The following is a 20,393-nucleotide window of genomic DNA, read 5'->3' as shown; positions in this document are numbered from 1 at the left end:
AAGCAACAGATTAATATCTGGTAAATGCAACCATTTGATTGATATCTGGTAAATGCAATCATTATCCAACAGATTGATATCTGGTAAATGCAACCATTTGATTATCACTGCGTATCAAACTGCGGTTACGAAACATCAGCCTAAATTCTTAGCTGCTTGACAGCAATGGGTTGTAAGGTCTTCAGAATACAATTTGTCTTTGTAACCTTAAATTCCATAACCCAGCAAAAAAATTGCTTAAAACCACCGGGCCAAGTACAGTTTATTCCACTCCCCAAATAAGCAGTCATGAGTGAAATGAAAACCTGGCTGTTTCTACAAGGCCCAAACTTTACAGATGAAACCGACCAATTCTTTAACTATGCAGCATTCACTTGTTTTGTTTTTAACCAGAGCAGGAACTTGGATTATATTTAATCCTTTGAGTGACACTTGAGTCTACATCCTGTTGACTCAGAATTTCAAAACTGATATATGGGGTGAAGGCAAAATCATAAGAAATTTATTTCACAGCAAATCTGCCTCTGGGACAATATACAGTTGACTGATTGCATTAACACCAACAACAAGCACAGTATTTCAAATATGAAGCAACATACATTTTACCTGCATTACCACTAGCTTTCACTAGATGGAAACGAAGAACTTTTATCAAACTCGTACATCACAACTTCATTTGAAGTCTAAGAATGATCTTGAAAGATGTTCATGTTTTTCATCAGGTCCAAAATTAATTTTTCTAGGTTTTTGCAATGATATTGTACAGATTGAGCTACTTTGCCCAAAATATCTAGCACCAATTTTTGCATGGCTCCATTCTTAACTAAGAGCTTTATAAGTCCTTAATGAGCCCTGGCACTCCCGAGGGCTGTGTGCTCAGCCCACTGCTGTTCACACTGCAGTGGTCGGCCTTATCAAGAATGGTGACAAGACAGAGTATCGAGAGGAGGTGGATTAGTGTGAGAACGACCCAAGCATGAACATGGAGGAGACAAACGAAATCATTGTAGACTTCAGGAAGGTGCAGATGAGCCATCCCCCTCTGTGAATACGTGGCTCTTTTGTAGAGAGAGTTAAGTGCACCAAGTTCCTGGCAGCTCATTTCACAGATGACCTTAGCTAGTCCCTTGATATCACAATGATAAAGGACATCATATTATATGTTCGCAGGTTTCACAGACCATAGATTTCCTCAGAGATGCTAGGATTAATCTTCCAAGATAACTTTGCCAAAGTTATATTGGAACTGATGTCTGCCTGCATCAATGGAATTTTTACAGTCATTCTCTCAAAGCTTGGACCTTGGGGTAGCAGTAACTACCAAGGGAATACTTGGCTATTATTCAACTAAATCCAATAACATCATGTATCTGCTCCACGCCATCTGCCAAAAGCAGAACTTCCTAGTGGCTATACATTTGAATTCCAATTCCCATTCTAACATGTCAGTGCATGGCCTCCTCTTGTGCCAAGATGAGCCAAGAGAGGAGGAGCGACACCTTATATTCCATCTGGGTAGCCTCCAGCCTAATGGCATGAATATTGCTTTCTCCTTCCGGTTTAAAAAAAAACATTCTTCCTCCCCCTTCCCTCTTCTTCTATTTCCCACTCTGGCCTCTTACCCCTTCTCACCTGCCTATCACCTCCCCATGATGCCCCTCATCCTTCCCTTTCTCCTATAGTCCACTCCCCTCTCCCATTAGATTCCTTCATCTTTCCTACCCAGCAGGTTTCACCTGTCATCTTCTAACAACCCCCACCTTTTATTCTGGCATTTTTCCCCTTCCTTTCCAGGCCTCTGAAACAGGGTCTCTCAGATGCTGCCTGACTTGCTGAGTTCCTCCAGCATTTTGCATGTGTTGCTTTGGACTTCCAGCAGCGGCACACTTTCTCCTGTTTATCATTTATCTGGGTTCCTTTTACAAATCCTGTTGCTATATTCCTTTGGAGACCTTTGACCTTAGAGTCTTCTTTGCGCTACTAAGTTCAACTGTATGTGCCACAAGGTTCTCCTCTCAAAATCTTATGTAAACCACCATCCCTCGCCCAGCTTTTACTTCACGTTTAGCCTTCATCCTTCCACACAGCCAGGTAAGTATTTTAGAATCCAGCATTCCCTTTCTCCTCGTTGCAGCACTAGAAGAAGGTGGTTAATAGCAAATTACTGGCACGATGCCGATCTGAGTATTGTATTAGAATGCTTAACATAATGTGTATAATCAATGCAGAGCTGAAACATACACTCAGTGGCCATTTTATCAAGTACAGAAATGGAACCCAGTGTGGTCTCTGCTGCTGTATTCAATACACTACAAGGTTTCAGTGGTGTGCTTTTCTGCACACCACTGTTGTAACACGTGGTTATTTGTGTTACCGTCACCTTCCTGTCAGCTTGAAGCAGCCTGGCCATTCTCCTCTGCCCGCTCTCATTAACAGGGTGTTTTCACCAACAGAGCTGCTTCAACACTGGATGTTTTTTGCTTTTCACCCCACTCTCTGTAAACTCTGCAGACTGGCAGGTGGGAAAATCACAGATCAGTTTCTGAGAAACTCATGACAGTCTCTAGAATTTACAGAGAATGGCGTAAAGTGCAAAAAAAAATCCAATGAGCAGCAGTTCTGTGGGCAAAAATGCCTTGTCAGAGAAAGATCTTCCAGTTTAAGCTGTTGTTGGTGAAGCTCAGGGACAGCTTGCTGGTGACAAGTAAAACAAAGAAAACAACTGAATACTTCCTTAATAACACTTTTTCTGATAAAAGATCACTGCAAACACAAGACTGTAACTGTTCTGAAGTTTCGAAGATGCAGGATGACTGTGGCGCGGTGTGTATGGGCAGAATCAAGGCAGTGTGGTCCAGGCTGGGGAGCAGGGAATGCGCCAATGTTTGACTGTTCCCAGAGCGAACTTGGAGACAATTCGATTCAGCAGAACTGAGGCAAGGCTGGCAGAGGTGATGTGCAGTCAGAGGCAGCAGGGCCTGGACCCGGGCCTGAGAGTGAGGAAAGACCCAAGGTTTGATCGATTATTGAAAGAATTGGAAAGGTTGGGTACGAACCGAATTGAGGGGGTGGAGCACCGGCCCAGGAGCGTATTGAGTTGGCAGGGTCTGGACCGAGAGCAAGGTGTGGATGATTTAAGTGCCAGGCCAGATTGAAAAGGACAGTGTGACGGGACTAGAGGCAAGGGATGGGCCAATTCAAATCACTGCTCTGCAAGGTGTACTCATCTCCTTGTTGAACTTCTACTCGTTACTCTGCGAGGTACTCTCATCTCTGCACTGAACTGTGGCTGTGGCCTGCTAGTATCCGTGCAAACTCACCTTTGTGAACTTCAGTTCAGAATGCTATTTGCTTACTGCTATCCTTTGAACAGCTTTTTTGTCCTTTTCTTTCTCTGATCATTGGGTGTTTGATGGGCTTCTTCTGTTTTAATGGGTTTGATCGGGTTTCTTTGTTTTGTAGCTGCCTCTAAGGAGACAAATCTCAAGGTTGTATAAAAAATATACTTTGATAGTAAATGTTCTGTGACTTGAATTCTGGCCAGACTGGTTCTAGCTGTGAAGAAGCCTACAGTAACTTAAATAATCATGGATTACAACAGTGTTGTGCAGGTGAGTATCTCTGAATGCATAACACATTGAACCCTGAAGTGGATGGGCTATGGATCAGTGGCCATTTAATAGGCATCTCATGCATGCAGTCTACACGTTCTTCTCATCAAACTGCATACCCCACACTTCCCTATACAGTACTCTATCTGCCACTTTCTGCCCAAACTCCTAATCTATCCAAGTCCACGTTGCAGATTGACTGCCGCCACATTAGCATTTGTTGCACTTTTGATAAAATCTGCAAACTTCCCGTAACTACTATACCTAGAGTGTGAAAAGACCGTCCACATCCCTAGATAGCCAAACAAAAATATGCATGCATCAATTTAAAATAAAAACAATATTTTTTGTTACAAAGCAGATGAGTAAAATTTCACTGACATCAATATCATGGAGGCAAAGTCCAATCCACTGATTTAAGTGCATGTAATATTTAGTACCAACAACTGTGACGAGATTTCAGCTCTCTGTTTTAAGAAGTTATGTCCATGAGTACTTCAGCATATACTAAAGTAAAACCATAAGAACTGAAGAGAAAAATTCAATTATATAGCTATTGATACAAAGGGCCCGAAACATGGTTGGGGATCCCCATCCCTATCCCACAATCTCTTTGACCTACCACTGATAGGAAGGAGATACAACAGCATCAGGACTAGGACTGACAGACTGGGTAACAGCTTCTTCCCCCAGGCTGTGAGACTAATGAATACCTGCCACCACTGAGGTGTCTTCACTAGGACAGAGAGCTGTTTACCTGTGCTGCACACTACATGTATTTAAAATATTTTATCAACTTATTTATGGTAATATTTGTTCTACGTGCTGTGTCTGATATGTGTATTGTGGGAGCACTGTGGCCCGGAGGAACGTTGTTTCGTTTGGCTTCATATATGTACACTCACATGACGATAAACTTGAACATGAGGCCTATTTAGGGTAAAATAAACACAGCTAATTACATTCAGATTAAGAATTTTCCAACTATTACATATTATTATAAATACTGCACAGGGTCACAGAGGATTACAGGCTTAGCCAGCCCCATCATGAACACAACCTTCTGCACCATTGAGGACGTCTTCAAGTGGTGATGCATCAAGAAATTGGCATCGATTCTTAAAGACCTTCAACACCCAAGACATGCCTATTTCTCGTTACTACCATCAGGGAGGAGGTATTAGAGCCTGGAGACCCAAACTCAACATGTTTTAAGGCAAACTTCTTTCCCTCTCTCTTAGATTTTGCTTTATTTATTGACTTTAGTAACTATAGTCATCTTTATGCCCTGCACTGTACTGGAAAATCAAAACCAACAATACTTCACAACATATGTCAGTGATGATAAATCTGATTTCGATTTTGAATTCACTACCCCTCCACCCCCCCCCCACACACATATATCTGGAAACTAAAGTAAAAGATGTTTACTCCCAGCAATTCTATAGTAGCACCCATCTCCCTTTGCCACTGTTTTATTGATATGATACCACTGCTTGATAAAAGCTTACAGGTCTAAAAATAAACTTAACTTAGCCAGCACTCCCAAGCAGCTAGAAATTAGAATTCCACATTTTCAGCAGTCTTTGTGAGAAGAGAGAGTATAAATGTATAAAGTGTAACTTGTTTAGATTAGATTAGATTACGAGGACACACAGTCCTCTTTTATTGTCATTTAGTAATGCATGCATTAAGAAATGATACAATTTGTTCCTCCAAATTGTTTAATCTTCTGTGACTACATTATTTGTTGAAATATATTGGAACATTTAGGAATTAACTTTATTTCTACAAATTAGAAACTTTCTTCACACTATCCAGGCCTCCAAACAGCTCCTTCAGGTCGCCAAGCCTAAATTAACATTCACTACTCCAATCTTCTAAATTCTTCAAGTCCAGAACATGACCCATCATGAACAGTTGGAGAAAGGTAATTAGATAAATTGGGGATAAGACTCAATGAGCACCCCTTATTCGTTAACAGTGAAAGCTCAGTGTGCTAGAGTACAGGTGCCAAAGGTCAAGAGTTTGCAACTGTGTTTACCCAAGAAGACTATTAATGTTTCTTCCCAAAGTCCCAATCATCAGCGTATGAGCTTCACTCACACCCAGAATTCCATGTGATACCATGAAACAGTTATGGCAGAGAACAGGAGCCAAACTGAACTGACTAACAGACAGCCACTCGTTTGTTCGCTTGACTCAGCTTTCTGCTCATGCTTGACGGGATTGCAAAACCACAAAGAGCTAAAAATTGTTATTGGATTCACTATTAAATCCACAAAAGGAGCAGTAAAGTGCTGCAGTTCCTACCTAGCCCCTTAGCATTACAGCAGAAACAATTAGCAGACAAACAGAAACAAAGTTCAAAGTAAATATATTAAAGTGTATATATCTCACCATATACTACAGCAAAGTTCACTTTCTTGTGGGCATTCACAGCAAATACAGAGAAACACAGCAGAATCAATTAAAAACTGCACACAACAAGATGGAAAAATAACCAATGTGCAAAAGACAATATACTGCTAATACATAAACAAAACAAACAATGAAATAATAACAAAGAAATAAGCAATAAATATCGAGAACATGAGATGAAGAGTCTGGAGGTTATTGGAACAGTTCAGTGTTGGGGTGCATGAAGCTGACTGAAGTTATCCCCTCTGGTTCAAGAGCCTGAAGTTTGAGGGGCATTATCTGTTCTGAACCCGGTGGTGCAGGGCCTGAGGCTCCTGCACCTCCTTCCCGATGCCAGCAGCAAAAAGCGGGCATGGCCTGGATGGTGGTGGTCCATGATGATGGATGCTGCTTTCCCGTGGCCGTGCTTTTGTAGATGTGCTCATTGTGGGGAGGGAGTTACCTGTGATGGATTGGGCCGTGTCCACTACTTTTTGCAGGCTTTCCCATTCGAGAGCGTTGGTGTCCCCATACCAGGCCGTGAGGCAACCAGTCGGTATACTCTTCGCCACACATCGAGAGAAGGTTGACAAAGTTTTAGATGTCATGCCAAATCTTCTGAAAAAGTAGAGGTGCTGCTGTGCTTTCTTTGTAATTTAAAGTTCAAAGTAAATTTATTATCAAAGTACATCTATGTCACTACATACAACCCTAAGATTCATTTCATCTATGGAAGTTTCAGAGAGTTTTAGATGTCATGCTGAATCTCACAAACTCCTAAGGAAGTAGAGGCACTGCCAAGCTTCCTTTGTATTTTCACTTAGCTGCTGGGCCCAGGAAAAACCCTCAAAAATATAATAGCGAGGAATTTAAAGTCTCTGACTCCCTCCACCTCTGATCCTCCAGTGAGGTTTCCTAGTTTCCTCCTCCGGAAGCCAATAATCAGTTCCTTAGGCTGATAGCACCGCTCAACCAGATTTTCAATCTCCCTCCTATGCTGATTCATCACCACTGCTGATGCAGCCTATGATGGTGGTATCATCAGCAAACTGGAATATGGCATTGATTAGCCACACAGTCTTAAGTGTAAAGCCAGTAGAGCAGGGGACTAAGCACACATCCTTATGGTGCCCCTGTGCTGATGGAGATTGTGGAGGAGATGTTGTTGCCAACTCGATGTGACTGGGGTTTGCAGCTGAAGGAATCAACGATCCAATTGCACAAGGAGATATTGAGGCCAATGTCTTAAAGCTTGTTGATTAATTTTGGGGGATGAAGGCAATGAAAGCTGAGCGGAACCCAGGACAGATCCTCTAAAATAATACCACCAAGGAACTTCTGCTGAGCCTCTCCACCTCTGATCACCTGATAAGGACTGGCTCTTGAACTTTCGGCTTCATATTCCTACAGTCAACAATCAGCTCCTTGCTTTTGCTGACATTGAGGTGAGGGGTTGTTGTGGGCACCGCTCAACCTGATTTTCAATCCTCCTTATAAGTCAAGATGGCGCTAAACGGCGACTCCTTTGCTTGCCGCTTCGGAAACAGCTCTATCTCTATCTTTGATTTCTCTTTATTTTTCCTTTTCAAGGTTCTTTTGAAGACACTGACTTGGAGTTACACTCTGACTTTAGTTCTTTGTGGGAATGGGACCTGATCCCAGAGCCTCACAACCAGCCGCTTTTTGATATTCCAAGGCCGTGGCCTGGAAGACTAGTGCACCTTCAGGGTGCCGGATCTTCATGGCTCTAAAGACGGGCTGCTTCAAGGCCGGTGCTCCTGGCTGAGGCGTCGCGGGACAACACAGAACATCGGGAGCAGCGGGTTAGCTGCAGTGGGCTGTGCGTCCAGAGACCTGAGCCCTGGGGCCAACTCTCTGGGCGCAGAGCTCGGGAAAAGCGATACAACAGACTTTTAACATCATAAATCAGTGAGTTGTTTGTTGTCTCCCCTCTCTCTGTGAAACAGGGACATCTCTTTTTCCCATGTGTGTGTGTGTGTGTGTGTGTGTGTGTGTGTGTGTGTGTGTGTGTGTGCATTGGGGTTCTAACGTTTAACTGCCATTCATTCTTTGGGGGCATTCTTCTGTTTCCATGGATGTTTGCAAAGAAAAAGAATTTCAGGATGTATATTGTATACATTTCTCTGACATTAAATGTACCTAGTGATCCTATTGATATGCTGATGCATCACAACTTTTCATTTGGCCGAAGACAGTGGTGTCATCAGCAAACTTAAATGTGCCATAGGAGCTGTGCTTGCCCTTACAGTTGTAGTCATAAATTGAGTAGAGCCCAGGGTTAAGCACATAGCCTCGTGCGGCACCTGTGCTGATGGTGATTGTGGAGATGTTACTAATCGTGGGCACGTGGCCAAGTGGTTAAGGCATTGGACTAGCTACCTGAAGGCCATGAGTTCAAGCCCCAGCCGAGGCAACGTGTTGTGTCCTTGAGCAAGGCACTTAATCACACATTGCTCTGCAACGACACTGGTGCCAAGCTGTGTGGGTCCCTTGGACAACATTGGTGTTGTGGAGAGGGGAGACTTGCAGCACAGTCAACTGTTGGTCTTCCATCCAACCTTGCCCAGGCCTGTGCCCTGGAGAGTGAAGCCTTTCCAGGCGCAGATCCATGGTCTGGCAAGACTAACGAATGCCTTTACTTTACTCTGTTACTAATCCAAGCTGACTGGGGTCTGTAGTTAGGAAATTGAGGATCCAGATGTCCAGGGAGGTCTTAAAGCCTAGGTCCTGGAGCTTATTGACTGAGAAGATGATAGTATTGAAGGCAGAGCTGAAAAGCATCTTCTCAATCCAGATGTTCCAAGGTTGAGTGAAGACCCAATGAAATGGCATCTGCTGTTGACCTGTTGTGCCGTTAGGCAAATTGGAGCAGATCCAAGCCACTCCTCAGGCAGAAGTTGATATGTTTCATCACCAACCTCTCAAATCATTACATCACAGAAATCTTGTTGTCAACATATGTCGCTTGGTTTTATGTTGTAGGAGTTGATAGCATTCAAGCCAAGCCACAGCTATCGAGCATCCTTCTATGATTCTGGTTTGGTCTGGAATTGCTACTTTGCACGTGAGACGGCTTTCCTGAAGCTTTACCTGGACCTCTTGTGTTTTACTTGGTCACCTGACCTGAACGCCACGGACCTGGCCCTCAGCAGGTTGCAGGTCTCTTGGCTTGTCCAGGGCTTCTGGTTGGGGGAAATACTAAATGATTTTGTGGGACACACTCATCCACAACTGATTTTATAAAGCCTGTGACACCCATGGCACGTACGTTCAGCGGAGCTTAGGAGAGATAATGGCACCTAACAGCGACTCCTTCGCTTGCATCTTTGGAAACAGCTCCATTTCCACCTTCAATATCTTTATTTTCTCCTTTCAGGGTTCTTTTGACAAACAGGCTTTGGCTCTTTGCGGGAATGGGACCTGTTCTCGGGGTTCCATGACTGGCCGTTATTTGACATGCCAAGGGTTTGGCCTGACAGTCTTGCTTGTGTTTGGAAGCCTAAGATCTCAGAGCTCTGGAGACGGGCAGAACGAGGGTCGGTGACACGGCAGGAGACTCCTGTGTTGTCGAGGAGGCCAGAAAATGGTTCGCCGTTGGCCTGAGGACCTGAGGTCTTTGCGATCTTCAGACACAGAGCTCGAAAAAAGCGATGAAACGAACTTTTAACATCGCAAACTAGCGGGTTACTGTTATGTCTCCCGCTCGCTGTGAAAATGGGGGACACCTCCCTCTCCCTTACCAGGGAGAGAGAGAACCTGTGGTTTGTCGAATGTCAGATGAAATGCAAAGCCTTTGGTGTAACTTTGGTCTGTGCCTTTGCTATTGTTTAGCACACGCTTGGGCTCAGTGATGGTACCAATGCTCTTTATTTTTGCTGGTGGGGAAAGGGGGTCGTTGCTTGCTGCCGCTTATGCGTGGGAGGGGGGAACTGGGGAGGGGGCTTTGGGGTTCTCATGTTTAACTGTCATTCATTCTTTGTTTTCAAAGGATGTTTGCACAGAAAAGCATCTCAGGATGTATATTGTATACATTTCTCTGACATCAACTTGCACCTTTGACCCTCTGAACTGACTCGAAGCCGTCCCATAGCTGCCCCTCTGTCCCTCGCAGCCATCTCCTTGATGAGAAACGGGCAGGGATTTCTTCAGGCAAGCCTGACTGAAATTGCTGGCAATGATCTGAAAGGCATCGGGGTAGGATGCTTCTTGTTTGCTAATTGCAGTGCTCAGTACATCAAGGGCTTGCTTAATACCTGCCTTTGGCAATATGTAAAGCAGGAATGCCTCTCAAAGGCAGTTGTGCTATTTTAGTTCATTTTAAAATACTGACAAATATAGGGAGGGATCTGTAGGAAGATGCATTACAGATTATGGAGATTGTACTAAGAGAGGACAGCTTGGAGGGCTCATCCACCATGACCGTATAGGAATAACTCAGGAATAAGAAAATTGCAATCATCATGATGAGGCATGCAACACAGCTCAGCACATCACGGAAACCTGCGTCTGCTCCATGGGCACTTGTCTATACTTCTCACTGTCTCAGTAAAACAGCCAGCATAATCAAGGTCCCCACCTTGGTCATTCTCTGGTCACGCCCTCCCACTGGGCAACCCCATTGAGAATCATGAAAGATTTCTTTAAACATTAACAAATATATTAATTTATTGTCCATTTTATCTGAGCAAAATTCACTCCTCTTTCTTATGTAATTCAGTTTAAGATTCAAAGTTTGAACAGATTTATTTTTTTCAAAAAATTAAATTTAAAGTTCTAACACATTGTGATGATCATATTTTTCCCACAAATCCTTTACCATGGGATTACTGTGGGATTGATTTTCTCACGTTACACACTGCTTTACTTTGCTCCTCTCAGAACTTTGCACAAGGACTCCCAAGTCCCCTTCTGCCTCAGATTTTTGTGTTTTCTCTCCATTTAAATAAAAATCTACCCTTTCATTTCTTCTACCAAAGTGCATGCACAAACACTTCCCGACACTGTATTCCATCTGTTGTTTCTTTGCCCATTCTCCGAATCTGTCTAATTCCTTCCGTAGCTTACTTCCTCAAAATTTGCAGAAACCCATCAATTCCAACATCCAAATCATTATTGTAAAATAAATCAGTCCCAACACAGGCCCCTGTGGATAACTACTAGTCACCGGCAACCAACCAGAAAAGGCTCCCTTTATTCGCACTCTTTGCCTCCTGCCAGTCAGGTTATGCCTCTGTGCCTTGGGTTAAAGATCTAAACTGGGTGGCGGGAGGAGGGAGGATGCTGGAGAGTGAAGTCGAAGGCTAAGTACAAAGAATAGGAGCAGTAGGAACTGTATTGGGAACAACATATTTTGTGTCCAAAGGCCATTTGTGTGAATTCCTAAATAATACGGCAACGAATAAACATTTCTTGGGCTTGCAGCTAGCTACAGGTATCAACTATAACCAATATTTCAATGACAAAACTCTACCATCTTCATCAGAGATGATGCCTGGGCATGTCTGGTCTGGTGGTATTTATATACTCGTCATCCATCCCTCCTGATTGGTTAGTCCTTATCCAATCAGGTTTCCGCTGTCCCACCTTGTTTACAATCAAATTCCAGTTCTTACTTAGAGTGACTTTCATCTTTGTTAAAATTCTATTTCTCTAGTTTCATTTCAATGGCTTCCTCCACCAGCCATCGGCTGAGCACAGTAGTTTTGTGCCGTCAAAGTCAATCCTGTGGCCATTGCAAATGCAATGTTCCACTACCGTCGATTTCTCTGGGTAACCCAAATGGATACACCTCCTGTCCTCCTTGATGCGGGTTTCCACCGTGCATCCCATCTGGCCAATAAATGCTGCTCCACATTCACAGGGAATCCTGTAAACGCCAGTCGTACTGAGTCCCAGCTCATCTTTGACCAGTATAAGCTGTGATTTGAGTTTCTTTTTGGGTTTGTGGGTGGCATTAATCCAGTATTTCTTCAGGAACCTGGCAACCCTTCCTGAAACTGTGGAAATATAGGGAAGACAGGTAGTAGCAATGGGTTCCTCCTTGTTTTTAGGTTTCCTGGTTTTTCCGTCGGCCCTTGTAATGACTCAGTTGGTTTTCTTCACCTTGTAGCCCTTCTGTAGGAACGTCGTGCATAATCGTCTTATTTCCTCATGGAAACTCTCTGGGTCCGAACTAGTTTTCACACTGTTAACCAAAGTAGAAAGAACCGCTCTACGTGGGGAGGAGTGACGGTGGCTGCTATTGTTGAGGTATAAATCCGTGTGAGTGGATTTCTAATGGATGCTATGTCCAAGGCTACTGCCTGGTTTGTATCATATTAGAATATCCAGGAACGGGATGCAACCATTCTTCTCCATCTCCATTGTAAATTGAATGTTTGGATGTCTGCTGTTCAGATGGTTGTGGAACTGTTGGAGTACCTGGAGTCCATGAGGCCACAGTAGATGTCATCGACTATCTGAAGAAGCATTTGGGGGCAAAAGGGCAATGAACTTAATGACTTTTCCTCAAAGTCTTCCATGTAGAAATTAGGAACAGCAGGCGACAAGGGCAATCCCATAGACACTCTCTATTCACAGTAATTCCCGTTATATAGGAAGAACTTCAAAGAGTGTGTTCAAACAAGTCACTGGTACCCTTATCAAACCTTGAACAGAGAAGGACCAAGCTGTCTTCATGGGAACTCTCATGAACAGGAACCCTATATCAAAACTGACCATTATGTCCTCCGGATTCAGCTGGTTGTTGGTTATCGTTTTAACGAAGTCGGTTGAATTCATGATAGGAAACTCACAGCCCCAATAAAGGGAGATAGCATGGTTATTACTACCTCACTAAGGTAGTAAGTCAGAGAATCTATCCCACTGACGATAGGACTCGGGGGGAACCCTCCTTGTGTATCTTAGGGAGCCCGTAAAGTCTTGGTGGTACCAGCACCTGAGGCAGAATTGTCTTGCATATGTCTGCTGGCAGTCCGCATTTCTTCAGTAAGGCAGAGGACATCCTGACAATCGAATCTGTGGGGTCCCTCTTTAGAACTCTGTAGGCGAGTTCATCCAGATCTGTTGGACTTTCCTGTGGTATTCTTCCGAGGAAATAAGAACTGTTACATTTCCTTTCTTTGCTGGTAAAATCATGTTGATTGTGCTTCGCCATAGTGCATGGAAGGCCAGTCACTCTACATTTGCACTGTTCGGTTTCGGCAAAATGACACATTTGAGGGCCACGTAGACCTCTATCCTTAACTCCGCCACAGTACCCGGTGGTAGTTTGCACATTGTTTGCTCTACAGCGCCAATGTAGTCCTGATAAGGAGTAGCACTGGGGACCAGAGTGATACTTAGCCCCTTGGCGAGGACCGATTTAGTCGCCTTATCGATGCTTCATCTGGTTTGACCAATGACAATCATGTCTGGGTCCAATGGGGGTGGAATGAGCGCACTTTGTTTGGATAGTTTGTTGTATTTCCTGACCTCCCTCGCCACGTTCCCTCGTGAAACTAGTTCAACTTGTGCAGCGGTGGACGTGTCGATGTTCTCCCAATCTCGGGGAGACAAAAGGGTTGACAATTCCAGGTGAAGAGACAGTTGTCTATTCATGTTCATGTCCAGAGCGGATCTAATACGCTCCCTAATCTATGCTTGGCTAGCTCATTGTAGAATACGTTCAGCCACCAGAAAAACCACCACGGAACACAACCTCAAGAACCTACGGATGATGTCCTTCTCCCGGCATCTCAGAAGGAAGGCTAAAGAACAAAGAAGCTTCGATTTCTCTTTATACAGTGACAACCATTTCATTGGTCTGTCTACTGCTGTTATACTGCCATTCTCCCATTATCTAAACTCCAACTGTTCTGAGGGAGATCAATACAGAAGAAATTGATACAATTGCTGGGAGATGGGAACCAAACTGAAGAGATGGAGGAAGGGATGGTTGGCTCACAATCAGAGAAAGCTTGGAGACAGTATGAGAGGGAGGATAGGCAGCTGAGAGAGAAGGGATACGCTCAGACTGATAGTTTGACATGTGTCTATTTTAATGCAAGAAGCATTATGAACAAAGCGGATGAGCTTACAGCCTGGATCAATACTTCGAGCTATGATGTTGTGGCCATTACAGAGACTTGGCTGGCTCAGGGGCAGGAATGGTTACTTAGAGTGCCAGGTTTAGATGCTTCAGAAAGGACAGGGAGGGAGGCAAGAGATGGGGGTGTGGCACTGCTGATCAAAGATAGTGTCACAGCTGCAGAAAAGGAGGAAGACATGGAGGGATTGTTACTGAGTCTCTGTGGGTGGAAGTTAGAAACAGGAAGGGGGTCAATAACTCTACTGGGTGTTTTTATAGCCCATCCAAAAGTAACGGGGACAAGGAAGAGCAGATAGGGAGACAGATTCTGGAAACTGTAAAAATAACAGTGTTACCAAGGTGAGAAATTTTAATTTCTCAAATATTGATTGGTATCTCCCTAGAGTAAGGGGTTTGGATGGGGTGGAGTTTGTTAGCTATGTTGAGGAAGGTTTCCTGACACAGTATGCAGATCAGCCTACAAGAAGAGAGGCTGTACTTGATCTAGAATCGAGAAATGACCCTGGTCAGGTGTCAGGTCTCTCAATGGGACAGCATTTTGGAGATAGTGATCAGAATTCTATCTCCTTTACCATAGCATTGGAGAGGGATAGGAACAGACAAGTTAGGAAAGCGTTTAATTGGAGTAAGGGGGAATATGAGGCTATCAGGCAGGAACTTGGAAGCATAAATTGGGAACAGATGTTCTCAGGGAAATGTTTGGCAGAAATGTGGAAAATGTTCAGGAGATATTCGTCTGGCATTCTGCATAGGTACGTTCCAATGAGACAGGAAAAGGATGGTAGGGTACATGAACCATGGTGTACAAAAGCTTTTGAAAATCTAGTCAAGCAGAAAAGAAAAGCTTACAAAAGGTTCAAAAAACTAGTTAATGATAGAGATCTAGAAAATTAGGAGCTTAAGAATGAAATTAGGAGAGCCAGAAGAGGCCATAAGAAGGCCTTGGTGAGCAGGATTAAGGAAAACCCTAAGGAATTCTACAACTATGTGAACAGCAAGAGGATAAGACGTGAGAGAATAGTTTAGGGAGATAGGCGCCAAGTTAAAGGACAGGACCTACAGGATAGCAATCTCAGGATTGCTACCAGTGCCACGTGCAGGCAGGTTTAGAAATAGTAAGATAGCACAGATCAACAAGTGGCTGAAGATATGGTGCAGGAGGGAGGGTTTCAGATTTATAGATAATTGGGCAGTTTTCCAGGGAAGGTGGGACCTGTTCCAGCAGGATGGTTCACTTCTGAACTGGAGGGGGACAAATATACTTGCAGTTAGATTTGCTAGATAGGCTCCAGTGGACTTAAACTGGATATAAGGGGGGAGGGGAACCAGAGTGTAGGAACAGATGTAGGGGAGAAGAAAGAAAAAGAAAATAGTAAAGTTGTTTGCACTGTTAGTGATAAACAGAGAGTAAGAGGAGGAAAATTTCTTAAATGCATTTATTTTAATGCTTAGGAGCATTATAAGAAAGGTGGATGAGCTTAAAGCATGGATTGATACCTGGAAGTATGATGTGGTAGCTATTAGTGAAACATGGTTACAGGAGGGATGTGATTGGCAACTAAATACTCCTGGATTTAATTGCTTCAATTAAATAGAATCAGAGGGACAAGAGGGGGGAGGTGTTGCATTGCTTGTCAGAGAAAATATTACAGCAGTGCTCTGGCAGGGTAGATTAGAGGGCTCGTCTAGGGAGGCTATTTGGGTGGAATTAAGGAATGGGAAAGGTGTAGTACTCCTGCCCTTCCCTCTCCTGGCTGTTACCCACTTATCTGTCTTCCTCAGGCCTCATTGTGACTATCTGCCTACAGCTCCTATCTATCACTTCCTCACTTTCCCTGACCAGATGAAGGTCATCGAGTTGCATCTCCCTGAGGAACTACAGCTCAAAGCACCTGGCGCAGATGTGGCCGTCCGGGAGCCTGGGAGTCTCCCGGACTTCCCACATCTGACACTGATTACAGAACACTGGCCTCACACACATTCTTCTTGTCTGTATTCTGCACAGGTAACCTACCTCGCCTTGACCCATTATCATCGAAGCCCCGTTGAGCCAAAACTTTCCTACTCTGTTTCCCTCTACTCCGTCGCCCGCTCCTCCGACGCACGCTCTATAAAGCTGTCTCCTTTTAAACTCTTCTCATTGTTCTCACTGTTTGATGTCCACACCCTGATCAAACTGCTGAAGAAATAACCCTTCTTGATCGTGTGGATAGTCAGTGGCTTTTTCCCAGGGCTGTAATGGCTATCACAAGAGGGCACAGTTTTAAGGTGCTTGGAAGTAGGTACAGAGGACATGTCAGGGGTAAGTTTTTTTACGCAAAGTGGTGAGTGCATACAATAGGCTGCAGGTGATGGTAGTGGAGGCAGATACGATAGGGTCTTTTAAGAGACTCCTAGATAGGATGTGGAGCTTCAAAACATAGAGGGCTATGGGTAACGCTAGGTAATTTCTAAAGTAAGTACATGCACGGCACAGCATTGTGGGCTGAAGGGCCTGTATTGTGCTGTAGTTTTTCTATGTTTCTACGTCTCTCTCAGTACATATATTGGAACAAGAGAAAACACAGCCTTGATACATTGCATTGTAGAAGGACAGCTCTGTTCTACTGATCTTTACAATAAATACAAAATGTATTCTGTGCATAAGGAACTGTGATTGCAAGTGAAGCAGGTAAACCTGCTCATCAGAATCAGATTTAATATCACTGGCACATGTCATGAAATTGGTTAACTTTACAGCAGCATAACAATGAAATACATGATAAATAACAGTAGAGAAAAAAGCTGAATTACATTACGTATATATATGCTTATCAAATAAATTAAGTTAAAGTAAGCAGTGCAAAAAAAATAAAAAAGTAGTGAGGTGGTGTTCATGGGTTCAATGTCCATTTAGAAATCAGATGGCAAAGGGAAAGAAGACATTCCTGAATCACTGAGTGTGTGCCTTCAGGCTTCTGTACCTCCTTCCTGACGACAATAACAGTGCGAAGAGGGAATGTTCTGGGTATTGACTTTTACAATATAACCAGCTTTCAGAAACAGTTCATGTAAAAAACAGTTCTAAAATCTTAAGCCTGGCCATATCAAACCAAAATGAGTGAGAGTACCTGGAGATATAATGTAAAAGAAGTCTTTGAAGTCATCCATCCAGACCTCTGCCAGTCGCCGATTGTTCTTGTTAATTACATGCCCCGTACCACCAGGAAATGTATATGGAGTTGCCTTACGGAACACATGCCCAACATGAGAACATGTAATAATTTCCAAGGAACCACCACACTGCCATATCTGAGGAACAAAGGAAGATTTAAATTTTATTTGATCACCATCAGTTCACTTAAATCACCCATGTAAATTCAGATCAGAACATCAGTGGGGCTGGGCCTCATGATGCAATTTTATCAATACATTTAGAATCAAGATATGTTGCTAAAGCAAACAATCAGTATAGCTGTGAATATACTTATACACACATACAGCCCCCTTGTTCAGACATGGGTATGTTCAATGGGATGTTCAACATTTAAACTTTAAACTGTAAGAAGTCTAAGCATGTGTCATCATATGAAGATCCAAAGTTCAAAGTAAAATTTATTATCAGAGTACATACATGTCATACATCCCTGACATTCTTTTCCTGAGGGCATAGTAGCAAATCTATAGAACAGTAAATGTAAACTGTAAATACGTTGCCTGGATTGGGGAGCATGCCTTATGAGAACTTGGCCTTTTCTCCTTGCAGCGACGGAGGATGAGAGGTGACCTGATAGGGGTGTACAAGATAATGAGAGGTATTGATCATGTGAATAGTCAGAGGCTTTGTCCCAGGGCTGAAATGGCTAGCACGAGAAAGCATAGTTTTAAGGTGCTTGGAAAAAGGTACAGAGGAGATGTCAGGGGTAATTTTTTTACTCAGGGACTGGTGAGTGCATGGAATGGGCTGCCAGCAGTGGTGGTGGAGGTGGAAACACTAGGGACTTTTAAGAGACTCCTGGATGGATACATGGAGCTTAGAAAAATAGAGGGCTATGGGAAGCCTAGGTAGTTCTAAGGTAAGGACATTTCGGCACAGCTTTGTGGGCCAAAGGGCCTGTATTGTGCTGTAGGTTTTCTACGTTTCTAATATCAAGAACTATAAACATTAAAAGAACCCTGCAAATGAAGGTACAAATAAATAGCAATAAATAATGAGCATGAAATAACAATCTACAGTAACAGAGTCCTTGAATGAGTGTAGCTCTCCCCTCTCGTTCAAGTCACTGATGGTTGAGGGGTAGTAACTATTCCTGAACCTGGTGATGCCAGTCCTGACGTACCTGTACTTTCTACCTGATGGCAGCAGCGACAACAGAGCATGATGTATTTGGCTGAATCCACTACATTTTGTAGGATTTTCTGCTGCAAGGTGTTGGTGTTCCCATACCAGGTTGTAATGCAGCCAGTCAACACACTTTCCACCATACATCTATAGAAGTTTGCCAAGATTTATAATGACATGCTGAACCTCCGCAGACTCATGAGGAGGTAAAGGCGCTATCGTGCTTTCTTCGCAATAATATTTTTATGATGGGTCCAGGTACAGGCCCTCTGAAATAATGACACCCAGAAATCTAAAGTTACTGACCCTCTCTAGCTCTCATCCTCTGATAATTACTGGCTCGTGGACTTCTAGTTTCCCTTTCCTGAAGTCTACAATCCATTCTAAATTTCCTGAACAAGAGACAGGGTGCAGTCATGGAGATTTTACGCAGTGCAAATGTGGGTTTTCACTTCTCAAATCCTGTACAGGATCGTATACCCCATTTATTTCTGTGGTTTTTGTAAAGTAATTGGGAGACAAAGATGAAGGCTTGGATGGCAAGTTTAGTGGAGGGTTGAGCATTGGAAGCCAGATATGAGTGGAATCACCTAGGTAACAATGGCAAACTTGAGGTTTCGAGCAGTGCAAGTGCCAGGGTAGAGGTGAATGACGTTACTGAGGTACAAAGAAACAAAGTTTAAAATGTGCTCCAAAACTCATCTCAGCATTAAGTGCACAATGAAGATGGGGAACAGTCTGATTCTGCCTCAGGCAGATGCAGGTAACAAGGAAAGATTTCACTGCAGGAGGTAAAACAATATTCGCAAAGTGTTGGGAATGCCTGCTCTGCTATTAGTAACAATATAGTAAGGAGATGGAGTTGATGAAGTGAGAATCAACGAACATCTGGACTTGAAGCTCTATTTCCTGATGATGTCGATGAAGCCAATAAGAGACAAAGCCTATAGGTAGATTCTCATGGGACAAGACAGAGCAGATAAATGTAGAATGAGGAAGTGAGGTTTGACTAGTAATGCTCTAAGTATGCTAAAATATTTTTTATTCTTTCGTACTTCCCCTCAAATATTGGTATATTTGTATATCTGTGCAATTGTAATGCTATTGTGACACTGTAATTTCCTTTGGGATCAATGGAGTACCTATCTATAAGAAAGGAGTATGCTGTGATCAACCATGCTCGAGACTATAACCAGGTAAAAGGATGATTGCTTCCCTTTTTCACAGTCACATTGTATCACATTTATGACTTCAATCAGATTATTCAGCACTTCACCGGGAAAGAAACCCAATTTGACAGACTTGAACATTCAGTTCCCTTTGATCTTCCATTTCTGGCACAGAGTTTGGGGAAAATACTATTCTCTTCACACACAAATATAAATGTGTCAATTGAAATTAAGATGTTCTGTTTTTGTTCCAAATCTATAAATGAACTCAGCTACTTTATGAAATATACTTTCATTCAGCAACTTTTTACCCTTTTTTCTTCAACATATTTGCAGCTCTTACAATAGTAAGCAAAAGATTTTCCAAACATCATCCTGCTTATCAAACATTTTCATAAAACACGAACTCTTATGTCCAATTGTATAATTCATGTAATTTATATCTTTTTCTTGGGTCTCTACGCTGTGTATGTGAAGCTGCTGTAAGTTTTTTTACTGCACCTGCGCATGCATATACTTGTGCATATGACAACAAACTCAACTTTGATTTTGAGTTTGTTATGAAATAACAACAATAATTATCTCACCCTTTTGAAATATTTTCTATGTAACTGTAAAGTAATGAAGTAAACCATTTATTAATGAGAATGGCTTACTGAGAAATACACATTGTAATTTCCTTCTACCACAAAACTGACTTCTTTTGGATCCATGCTGCAGATGTATTGCACAATGCCTTCATTGAGAAATGCATGAAAATGCATGTTAGTAAAAGAAACAAT

The 20,393-nt window shown here is 42.9% G+C and overlaps 1 protein-coding gene across 1 annotated transcript in view; it reads right to left on the bottom strand.

Moving 5' to 3' along the window:
- Positions 1 to 20,393, bottom strand: part of galnt13 (UDP-N-acetyl-alpha-D-galactosamine:polypeptide N-acetylgalactosaminyltransferase 13) — a 399,948-nt gene that overhangs the window by 68,008 nt on the left and 311,547 nt on the right. The window contains exon 8 of the mRNA XM_063052267.1: positions 17,232 to 17,412. Coding sequence (XP_062908337.1) covers positions 17,232 to 17,412 — 181 coding nt within the window. The remainder of the gene's footprint in view (positions 1 to 17,231; positions 17,413 to 20,393) is intronic.

Source organism: Mobula hypostoma, chromosome 6, assembly GCF_963921235.1.
Source record: "Mobula hypostoma chromosome 6, sMobHyp1.1, whole genome shotgun sequence".
NCBI classification, from domain to species: Eukaryota; Metazoa; Chordata; class Chondrichthyes; order Myliobatiformes; family Myliobatidae; genus Mobula; species Mobula hypostoma.
The sequence above is the reverse complement of the archived record's forward strand: the minus strand, read 5'-3'. Positions and strand labels throughout refer to the sequence as shown.